General features: G+C 36.8%; 1 protein-coding gene across 6 annotated transcripts in view; it reads left to right on the forward strand.

Annotated features, from left to right (window-relative positions):
* LOC149796434 (uncharacterized) overlaps positions 1–23,274 on the forward strand; it is a 188,892-nt gene extending 165,618 nt beyond the window's left edge. For 5 of the 6 annotated variants that reach the window (XM_089961100.1, XM_089961103.1, XM_089961102.1 and 2 more), the window contains 4 exons: positions 10,554–10,667; positions 14,630–14,989; positions 17,307–17,438; positions 18,190–23,274. In XM_089961100.1, coding sequence (XP_089817226.1) covers positions 10,554–10,667; positions 14,630–14,989; positions 17,307–17,438; positions 18,190–19,175 — 1,592 coding nt within the window. In that variant the 3' untranslated portion in view covers positions 19,176–23,274. The remainder of the gene's footprint in view (positions 1–10,553; positions 10,668–14,629; positions 14,990–17,306; positions 17,439–18,189) is intronic. The other variant, XM_089961104.1, reaches the window with a different exon arrangement.
* The last annotated feature ends 224 nt before the right edge of the window (positions 23,275–23,498 follow it).

The raw sequence follows: 23,498 nt of genomic DNA on the forward strand, positions 1-23,498 counted from the left end.
CGCCACCTAGCCTTTGTGTGTGGGAAGTTAATATCTCATTATGTTTTAAATATCTTGACTTAAGTTTGACTTTATTTACGAGTAATTTAAAAAAAAAATATCCTTACTTTAATTTGACTTCGATTACATTTACGAGTAAAATTTTAAAAAAAATGGAAAGCAAAACGACAACACCGATTCAAACTTACATCCATGCTCTCACACAACCAACGTGTTGCTAAATTACGATATTATCACAGCCTACTGATAACGCAAATTCGTGAGTATTATAAGGTATTGCCTCATATTAGACGATATTGACAATTAAAAAGATGGCTTCAGGATACATGTTACATTGTACGACTTAGCTATATATTTTTGAACTTTTATGCAATAAGGTAAGTGCTATAAGAAGTGAAATTTAGATTCTTGGCTGACAGATCTGTTAACATGCAAGCAAGCATACAAAATTAATAAGCCCAAAGATTTTTAATTTCTATTTAAAACAGGTTTATGAGAAATGGTATTATTGGAGATATAACTTCTGATTCATGCAATAAAATGATTTCAGAATTGTTCAGTAGTCGAATGGTTATCGAATAAGTGTCAGTAGTCGAATGGTCATCACATAAGTGTCGGTAGTCGAATGTTCATCAAATAAGTGTCATTAGTCGAATGGTCGTCAACTAAGTTTGAGTAGTCGAATGGTCATCAGATAAGTTTGAGTAGCAGAATGGTCATCAAATAAGTGTCAGTAGTCGTATGATCATAATATAAGTGTCAGTTGTCGAATGTTCATCAAATAAGTGTCATTAGTCGAATGGTCATAAACTAAGTTTGAGTAGTCGAATGGTAATCAAGTAAGTGTGCTTAGTCGAATGGTCATCAAATAAGTTTGGATAGTCGAATGGTCATCAGATAAGTTTGAGTAGCAGAATGGTCATCAAGTAAGTGTCTTGTTGAATGGTCATCAAATAAATGTCAGTAGGCGAATGGTCATCAAATAAGTGTCAATAGCAGATTGGTCATCAAGTCAGTTTCTGTAGTCGAATGGTCATCAAGTCAGTGTCAGTAGTCGAATGGTAATCAAGTGTCATTAGTCGGTTGGTTATCATATAAGTGTTCAGTTTTTTTCTCTTCAATATTTACAAAAATACTTTTCAAGATCAATAAAGTGGATTTGTTTCCATTTGTTTTTATCATTGGGCATTGTTTTGACAAATTTTAAAGTCTTTTTACGTTCTATTGGTAATTGTACACATTGGCTGTCTTTACCAAATTTCGTGTTTTCCATGATGTTTTTTTATTCCATATATATTAAATCTTGATAAATAACTCTTAACTTTTTCAGTTGCATAAAAAAGATGTTGAACAAATACAAATGAATTTGATCGCCATCTAGCATATGACTGAAAACTAGTACAGCTGACTACATTCCCAAAAAATCACGTGACAAATATTTTTAAGCCGATGAAGTCTCATTTTTTTTATTGCGCTTAGGTATAAACAAGATATTGACAGAATTGGTTAATGATAAATTTACGAATTTCCGTTAATTTCATTTTCCGTTAAATTTATTTAAATGAATGAGTACCTCCAATTTTTTCGTAAACATATTTTTTGTTTAATATCATATATCTAGGCTTACCTTGATAGATGAAGAATGGCAGGTATGTTGATTTGTATTCGGCATTACAGGTGAAAAGTAATTTAGACAACACCCCCTTGGGGCCATAATACGTATTCAAGATGGATAGCGAGTCATAAGAGAACATGTCACGGCATAGTCACAGGAACAAAGGCACAAAAAAGTCACGGAAAATCACAATTATTACGTATACAGTTACAATACTTTTTCTTTAATATAAGCTTTGTTAAATTAATTTGTTATGATTTAGTAGAATTGTTGCTAAAAAGTTATTTACCAAAGTACTTTTATTTGTGAAAAACTTGCTTTATTAATTGTCAACACGCAATTTAAAACAATATGATATATGATAATAAAACAAATATAACAGGAAGTTTTCAGATCTGGATAAGTCCACTTGCCCGACACCTGGGGCAAGCTCAGATCCGACTCAGGTAAGTTCAAAGTTTAGTTGGAAACCTACCAGTGAAACACGTAAGACTATAATTTAGTTTTCTACAAAAATGAGGTGACAAATTTTGCATGGACAGAGCAGCCGACCGTAAAACAGTTGCATGAACGGCGTTTGGGGGTGGCAAGTGGGGCGACCGCCCCAGGCCCCGCTCTTGAGGGGGCCCCTCGTTTCAGGCCTAAGGTCGTCCTTATGAGTTTGTCAAGCTATATTCTTCGGTAGACTGGAAACGCTGATACAGGCCACACGTAATGCACGCAAAGTTGCGAAGTCAACTTAGTCAACTTCGTTGTTGTTGTTGTTGTTGTTGTAGGGTTTAACGCCATTTTTCAGCACACGATAGGCTATACATGGCGGCCAGTATTAATGGTGGAGGAAGAACCCGAGAAATCCACGGAAAGAACCACCGACCCTCGAGAAGCTACTGGCAAGCTTTCTCACATACCCACATTGGCCGAATCCGAGACTCGAACCTACGCAGACAGTGGTGAGATGGCAGTGATCCGTAACGGAGAGCGCTTTAGACCACTGGGCCACTCGGGGCCCCAGTCAACTTCGTAACGCAGTTAACAGGTGGCAGCACATATGCAGACAGATGCAGCCATTTTCTCAACGCCACTAGCGGGCAACGGCTGTCCGATGACTTGGATCTCAGTTTTTAACTCAGGCCCTGCGCGGTCATGGTCGGCCCTAGGCCCTGCGTACTCCTAACGCCGCCTCTGAACAGTTGTATATGGACACTGCAATTGATACTAAGACGCTTGTGTTCAGATAGAGCAGCCGAAATTAAGACAAACGTGTTTTGACAGAGCAGGGGATGTGTTTGGGCAGAGCAGCCGACATTAAGACAAATATGTTTGGAAAGAGGAGCCGACATTTAGATTAGTTATTTTTGGACAAGACATCCTACCTTAGGACATTTTTTTAAGGTAGGGCAGCCAACTTAAGACAGTTGGTGAGTGTTTAGGTGCTGTTCGGTGGAATCTTGGTCTTTTTCATCAGCAGTGAATGTGACACTGACATTTGATTTGACATGGCTTTATGTGGCTGAGTGGTCTAAGGCGCATGCCCCTATAGATCACTCACATCGCAACCAAAGTGGGAATGTTAGAAACTTGCCAGTAGCTAACCGTGGGTCGGTAGTTTTTCACACGGTCTTTCCCTGGTTCTTCCTCTACCAAATATACTGGCCGCCATATCATGTGCCGAAAAATGGAATTAAACCACATAAATAAAACCATCCAACCTTAGACCTTTGCATTAACGGTCTACATGACTGGTATCATGCATTTTGTTACGAAATATATAAGCTATGTTATAAAGCATTGTTTTGGGGGTGGGGTGGGGGATGATATTTGTTACTTTGACATGCCTTTACATGAAACAATAAAAGTATATTACTTTATGTTCTGTACGATTTTATTTTATCACGTCTAAAACTTAGATGCGACTTTTTTCCTGTTACTTTTTTTCTTGTGACTTATTCCTACTTGTATTTTAGGTCTAACCTAAAGGCGTGACACATTTTATCTGTGCCTTTTTTCCTGTGACATTCTTTCCGTTTCCCTTCAAGACATGGACTTCCTGACATTGTTAACATATTATGTGTCATAGTAGAAGCTTCCCATGCAATCAAGTGCACCAACTTTCGTTAGCTGATTTACTTTTTTTCTTAAATGCACATATAAAAAAGCAACGTAAAGGTAGTCAGTTCATATTGTCCTTCATAATACTTTTTTTTTCACCCTTTCGGAAATCATAGGAAAGAGAAAGGATCGATTGCTCGATTTTGATTGGTTGGTTTATTAGCATTTAACAGCACAACGTTACAAGGCAACAACGACTGTTTAAATGTTGAGGAAATGGTAGTAAAATGTCTTGCCCTAAGCCCGAACTGAATTGGTCTAAATAATTACCCATATGCAAGCCTTTGATTTTTTTTCCATCCACCTTTGTCACCAAACAATTGTGCCATGTTTCTTGTCTTTGCTGCTTTTTACGCCGTGCCTCCAATAAGTAAATTTGTTTTCAGAAATGAAGAATTTAATTGACTTCAATCTCAGTATTATTTACATATTCCATCGGTTTATTAGATTGGGGGGGGGGGTGCAGTCCAAATCACTTTATATATTACCATACCTTTTTATGAAGTCTACTCATAGGCTTGCACTAGTGACAAAAGGAAATAAAACAATCCATATGTTCCCTTTGAGCTGGGGTTATCATAGCTTCCTAGCATCTGAAACAATCATGAACGAAGCACAACCATTGTCTCTCAAATTTAATGGAGATGTGCACATCGTCCCTTATCATTGCACTTTATCGGGAACACACACTCATGGCACCTGCTGACCACGTGACAAAACATGTGCCAACCTCAGATTGCGCAATAAATGATAATTTTACACGTTGTTTTTGACATTTTCAAAATATGAGAGCATAATTACACAGATGACAAGCTATCGAAAAGTGTGATAATACGCAATGAAATTTTGATTTGAAATATTTATGCCATATTAGTTTGAGCAAGTATTATTTGGCAGTTAGAGTGCAGAAGATAATTCTTAGTGTTGGTTGAAATGGTGATAAACAACACATCGTTGTTATTATTGTTGCCTTTGCTGGTTTAGCTTTTGTTGCTTATTCTGGAATAAAGTTTCCAACTCAGATACTAGTACAAATTGAAAGTAAACAGTCAGACACCATTCTGTGTGTTTGGCACACATAAAAATGCACGTTATATTGAATTATTAAGAATAATGTACGTTTCTCTATTGTGGATTTGGTTAAAATCCATTTAAATGACTGCTGTATAACGACTTGTTGTTTAAACAAATACCATCTATACTTGAGTGTAAGTCGACTTCATCATCAAACATTTTTATTTATTGGAATAATCAGTCATAATAAACTGTATTGACCCAGGCCAGCGCATTATGGGTCTGTGCATTTTTCAGCAAGATTTGACGTATACGGGAATATATACGGTGACACTACCTTAAGATAGGTCTAGCGTAATCGTATACATACTGGATATTAATATTATTTTTTTCTCAATAAAGAAGAAACTGAACAGGGGACGCACAAATTGGGAGGTAAAAACTATGACGGCAGGACACTTAATTTACTAGAAGTACCGTCTATACTCGCTTATAAGTCGAGTCAAAATGCAAACAGCCAAAATTCAGTCCTGCGGTAGCATAATGTGCCTGCAGATCAGGGTCAATATTGTTTGTTCTATTGATTACTCGTAACAAAACTGCACAGACCCATATCTGCCAGCGCATCTTGGTTTGTGCAGTTTGCGCTTAAACACGTCTTATAAGCCAGCACAGATAATATTCAGCTGAAATCATTATGAAATGATAGGTAAACAACGATCTGCTCTGATATATACGAAAATATGTGCTCGACAGGTACAATAATAGATGTGTACGGCACTTGCTGCCGGAACACTTACATCGAATGTAAAACATCTTCCAGGTAAAAGCGTACACTTGACACCAAAATTAGAATCTTCCCTCATGATATAAGTATTTAAGCCAAGCCAGTCAAAAGAGTCGTTTTAACAACATTTCCTGCAGTGTTGGAATTTAAGCTTAGTCATATCTTTTAATATCTCTTGTTTTCAATACATATCCACGAACATACTCAGTTATTCAATGTGTAACAAATGCTTCCCTTGTCATATCCCGCCTACGCGAGACCTTGCTGACACGGCGGCACAACCCTTCTCTCCTATTCAGCAATTTGCAGTTTGCTGGAACCGTGTTGCAATGAACCGTTTGATAATGGGAAAGAATTTGGTCAACTATTTCCGGAATGTCAAGGTATTACACACCGCAGTATTTAAAGACATGTTACTAATATAGCTTGTAATTTATGTTAAACCTGGACTAAATAAATCTTGTTAAATCAGGCCTAAATAGTTAGCAAAGGTAGTATATATTTGGGCACTTACGGCATTAGGTTCAGTCCTAAAGGGAGCGTGGTATTGCCGTTTGTTGGCTACGACTTGGATATACTTTTTTTATTTGGTTGTCCAAAGTTTAATTATTGTCGTAGGGTTTAACGCCATTTTTCAGCACACGATAGGCTATACATGGCGGCCAGTATTAATGGTGGAAGAAGAACCCGGGAAAACCCGGGAAAGAACCACCGACACTAGTGGTACATTTTTTTTTACATATATCTATCGATATTAACAGTATTTGAGTGTAATTGTTTTTCTGTTAGAAAGATCTCTCCTGGCTCAAAAAAGAGTGAAAATAGTTTTGGAACTATACCGACCTTTGCATCAGTGTTTTAAATACACAACAACATATAAATCATATAGCTATTTATGGCAGCTTGCCCTTGAGTAAAAATATTCACAAATTAAAATACACCTGAAGCAAGTTCTCCTCCATCGTTGCCAAGACACTTTTGAAGCCACCGAATTGATAAGTGAGCATCGCGTGTATTTTTGAGTGCATTGTATTATAAAAGCTTTTTGCTTTCGTTTTCTTGGTTTTAACGGCACTTTTAACATATTATTGGCTATAGCATCCCGGAGACATGAGAGCTAGGTCCGTTTCCTTAATACTGACATTGGCTGGTATGGAATTGAACCTAGGACACTTGAATTATGAGTAAGGCTCTCTTCCAACTGATCTATCGCAGCTTCCGTATAACAGGTGTTCATCAGATTTATGTACATACATACATACATACATAGCATCTTTAAATAGAGAGAAATGTCTTGCAAGTAATGTAAATTATTTAATTCTACATGTTGTTTTAAATCCTTTTAACTTGTGCGATTATTTCTTCACGACTTTTTAAAATCAATTTTATGTCACTACATCATTGGTATTGCACATGCGATATCGTAATTCATAATGAATAATTATTCTAACGTTATTCTTACTGAATTAATTGGACCGCTCCGGTGGCCTAGTGGTTAGACCGTCCGTCTCTGATGCGGGAGGTCGTGGCTTTGATCCCCGGCCGAGTCATACCAAAGACTCAGCATTAAGAGGTTAGTCTTAGGACTGGTCGGCCTGGTGTCAGGATAACGTGACTGGGTGGGACATCATGCTTCTTGTCTGCGGCATGATGCCCCATTGCTAGACATCACTATAAACTGCCACACTGCCGACATCGTAGCGATATGGCTGAAAAAATTGTTGTTGTTGTTGTTGTAGGGTTTAACGCCATTTTTCAGCACACGATAGGCTATACATGGCGGCCAGTATTAATGGTGGAGGAAGAACCCGAGAAATCCACGGAAAGAACCACCGACCCTCAAGAAGCTACTGGCAAGCTTTCTCACATACCCACATTGGCCGAATCCGAGACTCGAACCTACGCAGACAGAGGTGAGATGGCAGTGATCCGTAACGGAGAGCGCTTTAGACCACTCGGCCAGAAAAAATTGTTAAAAGTTACGTTAAAAATCCAAATCACACACACACTTACTGAATTAGCGCTTCGTTATTGAGGCAGTAGTGTCAAGTGAGAAAACTTTGAATTACCCTGGCAAGAAAGAAATATAGTAATATTTTGCATGATTTTTAAAAGTACAGTAGTTTGTATCAATTCACGTATACAGTTGGTAAGTATTTAACGTGGTGGATATGCGTCTTGGATACAATATAATACGTGTTAATTGCATGACGGAACGGTTGTCATGACCACCTTTGTTGCATGATCATATGTTCTTGTATATGCCACGAAGAGTATGAAAATGACCCTCGCAAGAGCAGTGATTTTTTTGTGTATGTTTATGTTCTCGTGTATAGATATAATTTCTAGGCCACATAGACAATAAAAACACTAGACGTCAGCACAGACGCTTCAAAACACAAAATTAGTTTCTTTTTTTATACAGCATAAATAACGGCATACCGTTTCGTTGTATCGCTGTCAATATATAATGATGTATATTTAGTTACATGTTTAGACTGATAAACGTGTGGTGAGAGTTATTTGTATTCAAAATAACATACATGAGAATACAAATTTTATTTGTTTTATAAAAATATAATATTTAATGCTTTACAAAAGATACCGATTTAGATATCATATTTAATGATCATAACATTCAGATAATCAATAGTAAAATATAAACTTTAATTAATTATGTAATTGATATTAATATTAATGGTAAAACAGTTCAGTATGAAGAGGACATGCATTACTTATTTGATGTGAGTAAATACACAACGTTGAATTTTACTAAATTCACAGTACAACCTCGTAAATTGTACAAGGACAGTCTTTCACTTTTCGGCAAAACAGAAATTATGGAGCATAAATTGAAATTTAAAATAACGTATGAGGTAGCTGTTTTAGAATCAAACATTTGAATGGCAAGATTGACATAAATCAGAAATCATTCATATATTTGGAAGGACTGAAAAACAAACCCACTGCATATTTTTGAAAATGAATGACATGTTATATATGGATTATCTGTTGACTTGTTGATGACACCTAATGTATAATTATGAAACAAGAAGTATTCGTTGGATGTTTTTGACAGGACCAAAAGTACAGGTCTCTATCGAAGACGACCGACAAAGAACATTTGCGTCATCTTTACTATGATTCATAAAGCTCGACTTTTTTTTACCCGTATATCAATAAATTATGCAGACAAACTGAACGTGACAAAAGAAAGTGAAATATGTTAAATTAAAAGAATAGTTAACTGAATAGTCTACTTGTATATTGCACAATCAAGCTAGGAAAAGTCTGCATACAAAAGAGTTTATTTTAACCAAACTGATGTCCACTAATAGAGTAAATGGAAAAAAGGAAATAACAAATTACTTGAAATTCAAGGAGTTTGTAAAAGAAACGAGATTAGCTGGTAGTACAGGAGAGGAAAACTTAAAGGTGGTGTAACAGCGAAAAGAAGCTAAATGCATTTGATTATGTAATAATAATTATTTCAAGACATATTTCATTGCTTTAAATGCGCATTTAAATAGAAATAATGTTTCTCCACTGATCTAGTGATTTGAAATTTTGATGTAAAATGTTCCCATAATCGGACAAAATTATTGGTCTACTTCGGTAATTTACCAATTACTTATGAACCTAATTAATAAATTTTCATTAATACTAGTAGGAGTCACACATACCCATCTCTCTCTCTCTCTCTCTCTCTCTCTCTCTCTCTCTCTCTCTCTCTCTCTCTATATATATATATATATATATATATATATATATATATATATATATATATATATATATATATATATATATATATATATATATATATTCCTTATCAGCTATAATAATAATAATAATAATAATAATAATAATAATCACTACAAAAACTTATCATTCAAGTACCTGTGACCGTTTATTTCTGTCTCCCACTCAGACAGTCCAGATCCCGCAGACTTTAATTATTCTAATCAAAGCCATCAAGAAGTTGAAGACTTTTAAGGAGCGCCATGTGGTTGCTTGAGAGGCTGACAGATGTAGGGGCAACTGATTACACAATGACTTCAACTGTTGGTGCTAAAATCTGAACCTGCTGTAGAGCTTTAATTATATTTTATTCTCTGTCCGTTAACTTTTAGCACTTCAGATTTCTAGGAGTAATTAGACGAATTAAAAATTGACGAGGAGGAGATTTACAGCCCAGATATGGGATTAAATTCTTTAAAACTAGTTTTTTTTTCGATCTTGCGCTGTCTACACATATCTAATTCATCAATGCGTCCCTACATGTCTTTGTCGTGAACACAGCTTCTTCAGTTGTCTTTACTCCGATATTCTTTGCATTTGATGAAAGATAATGATGAACACACATATAAAGACGAGTCATTCTAACAAGTCATAATAATTACGAGCACGTGGCAGATTGTATCACAAAAACCGGTAAATGGTTGACTTATCATGACTTGACAAAACTAACAATCGTAGCATACTAGTCATTGCGCTGCAAAACAAAGAGGGAATGATAGAACGCGATTCTGTGTAATTGACAAGAAAGTGATTATGTTTCAAATGTGTCACTTTTATTTAAAATTTGAATGTCTCTTCCAGAAATAATGGAGATGCATTATATTGACTGGATGTGTTTTTATTTCCATTACTTTGCCAAGAAAAGTTCAAAACATAAATTTAAATGCGCCTTAAAATGGCACACAGTTACGTCTTTTTTTCTGGATGGTGGCAGTGTATAGTTTTTAAAAATAATAAGAAATATAAGAAAAATTGAATTTTGAATCTAAATTGTATTGTTTATATTGTTTGAATATTGTCAGCATAAAAAAATCATATTTCTTAAACATTTGTCCCAAAAAATTTTTTTTGACATCTGTCAGTTTGACCTGTAAGAAGCGATTATTATTTCCATTAAGATATGTCATGTTACCAATATGCTTTTGTTTAACATATTTTAATCACGAGATAGATTCTATTTAGTTTCGTACTTTCAATATATCGTTAACTTTTATATTCCTTATTTTACAGGAAAGAGCTTTGCGTTGACAATCATGGTGAGCACATTTCCTCCGCAAATTGCTACATACCAAAAGGCTATTAAAGTCACTGTAGATGGTCCTCGAGAGCCCAGAAGTAAATTAAGTGAGTAACGATTGTCATAGCAAATTGTTTGATGTCCGTCGGTACGCTTATACGTCTGTAGGTCGGTACGATTGCAGTACGCCCCTTGATGTCCGTCGATACGCTTATACGTCTGTAGGTCGGTACGATTGCAGTACGCCCCTTGATGTCTGTCGGTACGCTTATATGTCTGTAGGTCGGTACGATTGCAGTACGCCCCTTGATGTACGTCGGTACGCTTATACGTCTGTAGATCTGTACGATCGTAGTACCCCACTTGATGTCCGTCTGTACGCTTATACGTCTGTAGGTCGGTACGATCGTAGTACGCCCCTTGATGTCCGTCGGTACGCTTATACGTCTGTAGGTCAATACGATTGCAGTACGCCCCTTGATGTACGTCGGTAAGCTTATTTTTCTGTAGTCGGTACAACTGCAGTACGCCCCTTGATGTCCGTCGGTACGCTTATACGTATGTAGGTCGGTACGATCGTAGTACGCCCCTTGATGTCCGTCGGTACGCTTATACGTCTGTAGGTCGGTACGATTGCAGTACGCCCCTTGATGTCCGTCGGTACGCTTATACGTCTGAAGGTCGGTACGATTGCAGCACGCTCCCCGCCCCCACCCCACCCCCCATTGTTTTTAGTGCGATAGACTTGATGCCGTGAATTTTAAACACCTTATTATGGTTACAAGTAGATAAACCAATTATATTTTTCAAGTCATTATAGCGATCTGTCTAATTTTTTAAATTGTATTTTGGGGTTTAGACTTTTGGCACGATTAAGCAAAACTCAAATAACGTAAATAAAGGAAACTCAAAGAAGTAAAATTCAAATAAGGTAAATAAACGAAATTTCGTATCAGTAGTTTTATGTACTTGTAGATGACCTAGGTTTTCAGGCCATTTTAGCAATATTGTAGTTATATTTATAATTTTTTGAATTTATTTTTGCAAAAAAGAAATATTGTTTGCCCGAATATGCTCTCAAATATTATTTGATAACAACAATAGTAGGGCAATAATTTGGAGTATGCACATTTGGTTATAGCGCCCCGTTTTAAGGAATTCTTAGATTTTTGTGTGATTGCTTTCCTGATTATTGGAATTCGGTGCAATAAAAATATTCCTTTAGCCAAAATAATAAGCCATTTACTAGGAACAAGCGTCACGGAATAAAGTGTTAGTGAGTTTCCATGATGCCATGGTTCACTAGTAGTGAATATAGGTCAAAACCGAATGAGTGTCCCTGGAATAACAAAGTCCCTACTTAAATCTAGTGGTGTACATTGGTGGTGTGACTGCAGTAACATTATTTACGGTAGGAAACCGGTAAATTACACAATGGAATCAATAAGAAGGGACTCGGCAGATATCGTTTATGTCGCCATGGTGGCACTGGTGAGGCAGTTGTATGGGCGAAATGTGCCTGGAAACCATAGTTTTACTGGCCTAAGGTAGAGTAGTTAAACTAGTTCCCTGTTTTAAGGGATAGTTGTGTAGTTTCTACGGCGTGAACTGCTGACGGTACGGAAGGATAATGAAGATAGACCATGCAGATGTGTGGTTGATATATATTTGGCAGGTTGTGAGATCTGTGGTCTTGCATTAATTACAGTAAAATTTATGTATAGAACGGACACGTCGGGCTTTAAATATACAACTGAAATTGTATGGAAGTCTTTGGAAATTTGGGGTAAACTTTATGACTGCTAGCGGGAATCGCGCAGGGTTTGACACTGCTTGGTCAAGTAAAGACCCCTGGCTTGTAGCAGTAGCCCATATACTACTACCAATAATAGTCTCATATTGAAAAAGTTTATTCCACATGAATAATCTGTTTAAAAATGAATAAAACAAATAAACTGATTGTTGCATGTGAAATCCATGATTATACTCCACACCTGTTCAGATGTTTATAGAAATAATGTGATCTTCGACTTTACTATTAGCATTAAACCACACTGGCTGAACTAAAAACGAATTCCATGATTCGGGCTTGTTTATTTCTGATAGTTTTAACAAACTCGTTCAAAATACCCTTCCAGAATTTTTCGAGAAGCCTCTTTTTAGAAAATTCAATTTCGAAAACAAAAATATCTAATATTTTGCAGCATGTTCGAATTATCAAGTTTTTCCACTATATGTATCCAAAATAGGTCTACTTATCTTGGATGATTTTAATGCCGTTTGTATTTTAATGTTCATAATTTTCAATCCTCTTTTCAAATATTTTTCAGTATAGACTAATCTTTTTATCTGATCATTTGATTTATCCCATAAAAAATAAACGGGAAAACCCTCTAAACATTTCATTAAGTTTATTAATGATAGATTTTAATGGATAAGGTAAACCCAGAATCTAGCGATTTATCTTCAACACATGAAGACTTGGTGTAGAATGAGTCCAGCTTCTATCTGATGTCTTGTGTGGTTTTCTATTCGGATCCCCTTGATCGGTTGTTCATACCGTGCTTTTTCCGGATTAGTTGGTATATTTTGTGCTAAAAATGGCGTTAAACCCAACAACAACAACAGCATTCGGACCCGTCTAGTTAAAAGACTTCGTTTCATGTTATATTTCTTAATGACCGTTTTATTTTATCGGTCCTTCGTTATTGCTTCAACTGAGGCATGAGTTTTGAAACGTACTTCCCATTTTATGCAGGGATGTTGAGTTGGTCATCAACAGTAAACTGTATTTCTTATAAAGGGATGTTCAATTAGTCATCAGTCTGATCGAGGGATGTTGCAAAGAATTTCAAGAGAATATACAGGCAAAGCATATTGCATACTAATTCGATTTTCGCTTAAGAAAAAGAACATATTCATCATATGTAGCTCTTTTTTTGGGATTGAAATTCGCCTACCACGATCGTCCCAAACTACACTAGCATATTGCTACAACCGTACCAAACCACACTGGCATATCGCTACAACCGTACCAAACTACACTGGCATATCGCTACGACCGTACCAAACTACACTGGCATATCTCTACAACCGTACCAAACTACACTGGCCTATCGCTACAACCGTACCAAACTACACTGGCCTATCGCTACAACCGTACCAAACTACAATGGCATTTTCCAATTAAGGTCTTATATAAGTCAGGTACAATTCTGAAGAGCTGTTTTTTATGCAGGTAAATCGGATCGACGACGATCTGAGGTCTGTGGTATTCGGTGCCGATTCTGTCATGAGACATCTAGTGAGTCTCCAGAACTATTTGATTCTTTATACCAGCAAAATTTCGGTCTTCATTGAAGTTCATTTGACTTCCTTTTTCATATTATCAGCTTTATTTCTCAATTTTTTAAATAGTTATTTCAGTTTGTCGAGTTGCTGGTGCAACTATCATTTCAAGATCTCTTTCCTTTTGTCTACGCATTGTCGCCGTAGCGGAGTCATAACTTTTTTCGTCTAGTTTTATCATGATTTTAATTGAGGAGAAAAAATACGAATTTAGTGTTGAAACTATTAACTCAGTCATTAACATCCGAGTATTGAGTGAATAATTGGTCCAGAATAAAGCTATTGAAGTAATCGCAAGGTTTATGAATGTCTGCAGTCTTTTAATTCCAAACATGTCGGTAGCAACATCCATTAAGTTCCGCTGCTAAACCGATATAACGAAACGTTACTATGTAATCACTAATAAAACGATCAGCTATATTTGTACCAACTATCATTTACATATTACTGGAAACAAGTAATGCATCCATCGAAGTTGAGGAGTTACCGGTCACTCTAGTTGGTTCGGTAACAAATCCATTGTTTGATAATAGCAATGAAACTGCACGATATCACTTGTAACAGAAGGATATGCGATGAAAACTACAAAATCCATTAGTTATTCTTAATTGTACAGGTGTTGTTATGTTGATTGCTTAAACTGATTTATGCGAGCTTGAATTTAAATAAAGTGAGGCAAAGGAATATATTTTCAGATCAGACTCATTTCTGTTCCTTTCAGAGCTCCGCACGGATGATCGTCGCATCACACATAGAGGGCCGCTTGATATCATCGAGCGCCCCTTATCGGACTCGTTACTAGACAACCGGCGACTTCCGTCCCATCTGGCGGAGTTGGAACAACTCAGGAGATCCACGCAGCAAACGGCGGACCCGACGCGACGTGTACTCCATCCGTCAGTCGAAACCAACGGCTTTCACCCATCAGGTACGTCAGCATGCACTGGACGTTGTGGTGTGGAATTTAGCGCGGATATAAAGCCAGAAAGCGCAGTGGTTAAGCACACGCTTGGCGCCTCTGAAGTCCAGGATTCAGTCCTCGATGAAGGCACGTGCCAGAATTGGTGGTCATCCAACCAAGGTTTGTTGATATCTTTGGATATCATAATATTGCCCGGTTTCACTACGCTTTTGTGGATATGCGTGTATGATCTTCTATTTGGAATTGTTTATGAATGTTCTTGTTCCTGGTCATTCGCCATGAAGAAATCTATACAGTAGTTTTGCTAGCTGAAAAGAAAAGTTAGATTGTTTGGAAAACCCATGCTCTTTTTGTTTTTATTTGATTTGTTCGCTGATTTGCTCTTTAGGAATTAAAACCTTGACCAAGAGATGGTTTAATTACTTCATTTATTCATGAAAGAGTCTTTTCCACCTGGAGTTCAATTTTAGTCTGAATCCCCTCCCTCAATCATGGAATTTTCTGAAAAATTCTACATTTTGGCTTTAGATACACAATGTATCGAACTAAAGAGATTTCCGATAGGATTCGACTGGTTTAGTGAGGCCGATAATTCCAGTTTAATTCGCCTAACAAGCGAGACAGAAAATAAGCACAAAGGTTTGTAATTCGTAGTCGTTTCATGTTCGAAGCAAACAAAAATCCGTATTTTTTATGAGTGCTGTAAAAGTGTTGTTATTTGATACGTTATACATCCGTAGGTATTTGGGTTGCAGTTTTTAAGTTCGATTATCTTACAGGATTGTCACCATCCTCTCTGTGTTTCAATTTAGTCCATTTCAGTCAGCACCTGTTCTGAGACAGGTAAATATTAACTCTTATAGGCAGAAACGGCCCTAGGATGTGCGGGGCCCAAGGCAGCAAGCGATGAGCGGGGCCCCAAGAAAAAGAAAAAAACTGCATTGCAAAGTTGATTTTCGTCAGTAGCGCAGGTTCCCGAGGATGTTTCCTTGTTCGCCTTGTCCTAGGGCCTGGTCTGCTTATCGGCCACGATGTTTGACAATACGTTTGGCCCATTTAGAAGGGTTTCTGTCTTTGTCGTTGTTATGGTCGACACCAAGCACCAGTGATTTTCATTACAGTCAAAAGATCAATTAGTCGAAAGAATAATTATCAAAAGATCAATTAGTCGAAAGAATAATTATCAAAAGATCAATTAGTCGAAAGAATAATTAAGTTGCGTAAGGGAATGAAGTACTGGACACTGGAATATATTTTCAAGATATCTGACAGGTTAGAAGGTTGGGAGAACACTGAGGAGCGTCTGTTCATTAATTGCCGATATAATTATTTGTTTCTGTTGAAAATAAAATATTGATGTGTGAACGAGGCTTCAAACATTACCTGTCTCCAAAACATGGAGAGGTGTTTCTAATGGATCTCTTCGTTAATTAGGGATATAATTATTGCTTTCCTGAAAGAAACAAATTGCCAGTCTGCAAAACATGGATAATTATTACCAGGGCAGGGAATCAAACTGTTTCCTGCATTACCGATATATGCATAATGTTCCTGCCGGACACTAACTGTTGGACTCTACTTTTGAAAATACAACTGTACTACATAAATTACGCTGATTTTAACATTTTTCTGATGTATTATTCTAAAGATTGATGTACATATGTATATATCATATATATGTATATAAGTATATATTTTAAATACCTCGTCCGCATAATTACCGGGGTGGGTGGTAAAACATGGAAAGGAATAAAATGAGTATGAATGGTTTGGTGATGTGTCCATTTTTTTTTGGGGGGGGGGCGTTTTTCTCATAAAGAAATTAAACTATTGAAGTCTAGGTCAGAAAGCCAGAATAATTAAATTTGGACTACTTTTAAAATTCTGGTTTTGATTCAGGTTTATTCGTTACGAATAAAGCAATAGGAGATAACTATTGAAAATCATTAAATTTTAGGGTATAATTAATCAAGCGAATTCGGAATAGTCGGAAACAAATAACGTTGTATATGAAAATTAATCGGTTGACGAGTTTCAAAATGCTAGTTTATGAGCTAACATGCTGTAAAGGCTGGTTAATCATGATGAATTTGAATTTCATATTATTATTTTTCTGCGAGTGGCTTCGGCTATTACGGTTCATATTCAAATTTAACATGCAATGATGCAGACACTTAATGACATGAAATGAGAGTAGTGCACTCCTGCAGGCAACCTTTTCCATTTTATATATGGAGGAAACAAATGTCCCTTGTTTGATCGAAGGAACCAAAGACCTATTTTATATCACCAAACTTCCACTCAGCGGTATGTCTGCACGTGTTGTATGAAATTGTCTGCACGATATTCAAGTCCATGAAAGTTAATCATAATCAACTAGGAGTGTTGCTAATTTCCTTTCACTTTAAGCACGACGTTTTTTTTCTGATTTAAATTTATTGAAAGCTTAACGATTTGTCATTATCTATTTGCACAGATAACAGACGCAGTCCCTGGGGAACTTTTGATCCACTTCCTTCTTACACGAAGGATTCCATTTTCTCCTCTCTCAACACTGCAGCGCCCCCATATACCCAGTCACAGAACAATATGGTGACGACACTCACAGGTGAGATGCGTGTTGAGGCTATTTGAGCAAATGATGTTTATACCACCAAAAGAAGTGAGAGAGAGAGAGAGAGAGAGTGTGTGATTTGGATTTTTTAACGTAGCTTTAGCAATTTTTCAGTCATATCACTGCGATGTCTGCAGTGTGACAGTTTATAGTGATGTCTAGCACTGGGGCATCATGCCGCAGACATGTAGCATGATGTCCCACCCAGTCACATTATCCTGACACCAGGCCGACCAGTCCTAATACTGACCTCTTAATGCTGAGCGCAAAGTGAGGCAGCTGTTAGTATCATTTTTGTAAGTCTTTGGTATGACTCGGCCAGGGATCGAACCCACGACCTCCTGCGTCCTAGGCGGACGCTCTAACCACTAGGCCACCGGAGCGGTCGATCGATCGATCGATCGAGAGAGAGTATGATTCGAAGTGATTTTAAAGACTCTAGTATAATCTTTTACCATCTATTAATAAATAGAACCTAGGCACCTGGTGATAGTACTGTTTGAAAATTGGTCGGTGCTCTTTTCTTATTTTATTCGAATATGCGTTATGTATTTGATATTTTTTTCAAAAGATTGAATTGAAATATTTCAGTGAATTACTTCTGTATTAACGAAAAATGTAAAATATGTATTATCCATTGTTAAAAAATCCCCAAACTGCCACGATAACGGGTATCAAAAGAAAATAATAATCTACTGAACATGTTTCCTTATTTTCAGAAAGGTCTTTCTTTATTTCCTTGCAGGTCACAGAATTTCCCCGCCACAGCAAGGGGACTCGCATTCATCTGATTCCCGCCTCACTACATTAAACCCAGTTGATCTCCCCGCGGTCACAACACAGAATAACCATCCTGTTCCACCACAACACGATCGACAGCTTCTCATCGTTCCTGAAGCTCACCGATTAGACTTCTCCTCCATCGAGCCCCGGTACGCTGAGAGAGTCTCTTTGGAATCCAGAATTCCGCTTATGTTACCCCCACCCAGGTACCAGTCTGTTACAGAAATCCGGTTTCCAGATTCCCGACATCCTGAGACGCGTTTTCCGGAATCGCACACACTCGGATCAACGTCGCTGAACGTTCCATATCCAGCTAGTAGCTCAAATTTGGCAATTTTGGAGGAAAGTCGCGCCATTACAACACTACCACTGTCTGGTAACCATCCAACGTCATCGTACCCTATGCTATCGGCCGATATGTTTGGTCCAATCAACCAAGCACCCACCACTATGACAGCGTCTTCCTACTTACCGGGGTCTCCATCATCAGTGCTGCCACCTAGTTTTATTTATCCACACCTGTACAGCTCCTCATCGCAATACCAAAGCGGTTTATACATGCCAGCAGGAGAGGTACGGACCTACGAAATCTTGGGAAGTCAACGGTCTGGTGATATGTTAAGCCAAAGATCAAACGACCTTCTTAATCAAAGACCTAGTGACTTTCTCGGCCAAAGGCCAAGTGATATGATTGGCCAAAGATCATCTGATATACATATGAGAATTAAACGAACATCGTTGATACCATCTAACACGAGCCGATTGGCAATAGAAGGACTTGTTTTATCTCACCAGCTGAAGGAAGAACATGACAGAAATAGAACAGGTACAAATTCCAATCAACCGTCTACTGCTACTACTAGTCTTCGCACTGATCATGGGAGGTCACCCACACGGACCGGAAGAGATCCAAACACAGATGCAGGAAATGTCTGGCGGCCATATTAAACAAATAATTTGGCTGAAAGGGTTTATTTGCTATGGTATCGAGGTCTCGGCCTAGAAGAAATCAAAAAGACAAATGACTTTTAATTCTTCGTTGAGATATAAGAATCAGAGGAGTGTAACCGTTATCGTTATGTGTTAGTTTGTTGTGGAGTTTAAGAAACTGTCTTCACTGTACAATGGATAAAGAAAGGTTTGAGTGAGGACAAATGAACGTACGGTATAGTGTGTTGACTACAATGATAGACTTGGATGAATCTTTGAATCTAAAACTGGCATACATAGAAGACAAATATACGAGAATCGGTATATATAACACTACAGAAGGATTATTTGAATGGATTTGCACTGGTGCTATGTTTCGTTAGGAGATTTTTGCCATGTTAACTGTCGACGATGTGTGGGGAGTATATTCTTGTACTGAACTGGATTTAAAATTTGATGAATATTTATATTTGTACTTTCATATTTCGATGAATTTCCACGAATTATTTTGATTGATATATCATTTCGAACAAAATCGACATATCACTCGAACTTTTAGATATTAAACATTTTTGTTTACAATTTAGCGGTATAATGTTAGCTGTGCAGCTAATGTTCTTGTGCCTTTATTTGTGGGTCAATTTGAACAATAGTAATAATCCAGGTTTTCTTTTCATAAATGATCAGTCATCTGGTGCAGTAGATTTGCAGATATTTAGGTCAAGAAAACACTAGAATACTAGTTATGTTGTGCGTGTTAATGAAGACGATAGTCATAATTTTTACTGTCTGTAGTGATCATTTTAATCTCTCTTACACAGTTCTTGCAATGGAAGCGAATGGTCGATAAAGAGTTATGACTTTTGTTGAAAATTTGCCGGAAGCTTTTGTTGTAAAATAATTGCTATGGTTTCACTAGACCTAAAAGTAGAAATTCTGCTGCAAGATAGAAGAGGTCTTTTCAGAATGAGAACCAACAACACGATCGATAATTACTCAAAATTAAGTTTAACCATGTATAACTGGAAAGGGCATTGATTTTGATTAAAAGTTGAACTAACTTTTCTTGTTTGTTGGGGGTGGGGGCAAAGTTAACGCCAGAATGTTGGTACTTAAGTCGATTCATCAATTTTTGCCACCCAATCGAGGCCAAACCATTTACCATAGATATATTATCATCGTCGTTTACCATAGATATATTATCATCGTCGTCCTTATTATTGAAATCATTATCATTGCTTCAGACTTTTGTGCCTTTCATATTATTGGGGTCACTTTTCTCATCGTCATCTCGGTCATTTTTTATTGCAGTGGATGTCAGTATGAATTGTCCAAGAATTTAATTCCAAAACTGCAGATTTTTAAAGAGAAGTTAGTGTCAATTGTTAAAAGTGTGTCGTTCTGTGTAGAAGGTTTTGGTTCATAACAGTGATTTGCCAGTGAGGAAACAATTGATATAAACTCTTGCTGAGCGTCATGTCCGTTCTGAATTGAATCAATTTAGTAGGTTCAGATTTATGATCTTTTGTATGTATTAAGTTTCAATATTTCTATCTCTTCCCGAGTTCAGTGAATTTTGCTTTATTTCTATATGTCAGCGTACATTTGCTGTGTAGTCTAAAACATGGGACCTGGAACTAATGACCAAATACATGTTGTACATGTTGTAGTGGATTAAGGTGGCCTGCATATGTTAACACCTCCGCAAAATAGTTCATTTAATATTTAGACAAATAGCTTCGACAAATTTGTTTAAAAATAATACTTTCATTGTGAGGAGAAATTGGGAAGGATGAAGTGAATTGGCAGGAACATTAACCGTAAATCTAAACATTTTAGTTCTCGTTTTTGAAAGATTTAAACACTATGACGTGGACAACGACGGAGGTAAATGGAACAGAATGCATAGAACTCGAGGATAGATTCTGATAAACGTTGTCATGTATTATCACCCTGCTTGTGATACGGCTTGTGTGGTGGTGTTAGGGGTATTGGTACAGCTATCGCTTTGTCCATTCGTTTGGCTGACTGTACGTAAACATGTTCTTTTCCGCAGCAGATCTCTCACGGTATTTCCAGTACACTTGGTACACACGTCTAACATGACTCGTGTCTCCAACAAATTGGAACTCCACAGTCTTGGGGCCTCGCCTTTAATTATGTTGATGCCACAGTAATCTCAAAACTATCAAAATTTGCATTCTTTTTGTAAATTAAAGAACCAGCTGAGTTGAAGACCCATTGCCCAGCTACACCTTTATAAAGAAAATAACATTGATTTTCACTTTATTTTCGTCGCAATTGGCTTTAAAACCCATTTGAACACTTGTAATCGCTAAATGTAATGTGTAAAATTTGGTCAGTTATTTTTAACGATTTAAATAAATTTATTTTGTGTTATTTGTATACCATTTGACTATACGACATAAAGAATAGAAGCATTTGAAAAAATTTACAACATTTATCTTGTTCAGAAATCTTTTTTCCCCTCCTACAGACTTCTCGAAAATTAATGCAGAAAGGAGTTCTGTTAAATTGTTTTCTTCCAGTGTTGTTTAAGTGTTGTTTTAAGGTGCTGATCTCAAACAGTGTATGGTCTCTTTTATGTATCAATTATTTTATATTGCATTTAGTTTTTATTAGAGTCATGTTGGTAAGTTGTGAAAAATAATTAACTATATTGAAAAACCGTTACATATGCAGTATTTTTGTGAATGTGTTTGACATGTGACTAGTGTGCTTAGATGTAATGCATCACAGTTATTATGGTCGTTCTTATGAAATCCTGAATTTTAATCCACATTACAGGGTGAAAGGATGAAATTTCATTCGAATTTTATGGAACATCGGCAAATGTGCCAATAAAAAAGTAGCGTGGATCCACAAGAACTCAGTCATAATTAGTCACTTCTGGTCCATGCATTTTCTCAGATTGACCATGGGTATCAGCATTAGCTCTAGTCAAATTTGATTGACAGGAAAATCACCAATCTGATTAAAATCAGATTTCCATTGTCATAGATTAAGATCTGACAGTGATCGCTTAAAGGTCATATTCTGGTGACTTTTGAATCAGTCAACGGAAATGCAGTTTACAAAAATCTGATAGTGAATCAAATAGTTCGGAACACATTGATGCGCTTCAGCCACACTGCTTAGTCTCCCAAATGCAAATATACAAGACTTCATCTGATTGGCTGATAAAATTAGCGATTATCTTAATAACATAGGTCGCTAGAACATGACCCATATGTGGTCGCTGTCAGATCTACACATAGGACAGTGGAGATCTGATTTTAATCAGATTGGGGAAAATCACCGGCATATAAATGTCAAGCTTTCGTTTGTCGTAAGATTATGGTCAGTAAAATATTGTTCGAGTGATGTAGTTAACATTGTCGTCTGCAATATTTCATACGCATAATTAGAAGACACTACGATTTAAATTATTGGGCGCTTATTTCCGATATTTGTCATCTTAGGTTATTATGAGACAGGAAACATTTAATGTATGTACTGAAAACAATTAAGTTACAAATTTATGTGTTTTATACGTCTGTGCTTAAGGTAGCATTTCAACACGTTAAAACCGAGTGGACTGTTACTGCCCACCCCACCCAACCCTTCAGGGACTTATAGACGCAGGATAGGCTTGATGCGCCCATAACCCGACTCTCACTCCCACCCCTGCATATCGTAAGAGGCGGCTAATGGAAGCAACATTTTTTGCCGTGGAATTTATTCTGTGATTATGTTTCATCTGACAAAGTCATTTACTTTAAAATTAAGTCTGATTTATATAAAACTTTGAATTTGTAGTTTAGTGATTTCGCCCCTTTGCCGCCATCTTTGTTCTGCATTCCTTTTTTTGATACAGAAACTTACTAGACACTATGTAGCCAGGATTGTGCTGAGAGCACATGCTTGCGTACATATCTACATATTCATATTAACATGCATACATACATGCACGCATTTCCCCAATAACTTGTCAAATGAATCAAACATTTGCGAGGTTCCAAACTTCTTTCAGATCTTTGTGACTCTAAATGTATTTAGATGGACGCATTTTGTGTTATTATGTCAGATTTGAATAAAACTACAATGTATAACATTACCAATTTTTTTCACTTTTGATTGTTTTTATTTTTTATTTTTATCGTCTTTCAATACGAACCATTTTATAAAAACAACAAAATAAATTTTATTTTCTGACTTCTCTCCTTCTGATAAATATCGACAACTTTATGTATTATTATAGATTATATGTTGCTGGCCTAAAACACAAGGCAAACAAAAAAAAAAAACAACACAGGCCCGCATTTTAATACGGAAAGAAAG

This window comes from Sinohyriopsis cumingii, chromosome 6 (assembly GCF_028554795.1).
Source record: "Sinohyriopsis cumingii isolate HCF-2022 chromosome 6, ASM2855479v2, whole genome shotgun sequence".
Taxonomy (NCBI): Eukaryota; Metazoa; Mollusca; class Bivalvia; order Unionida; family Unionidae; genus Sinohyriopsis; species Sinohyriopsis cumingii.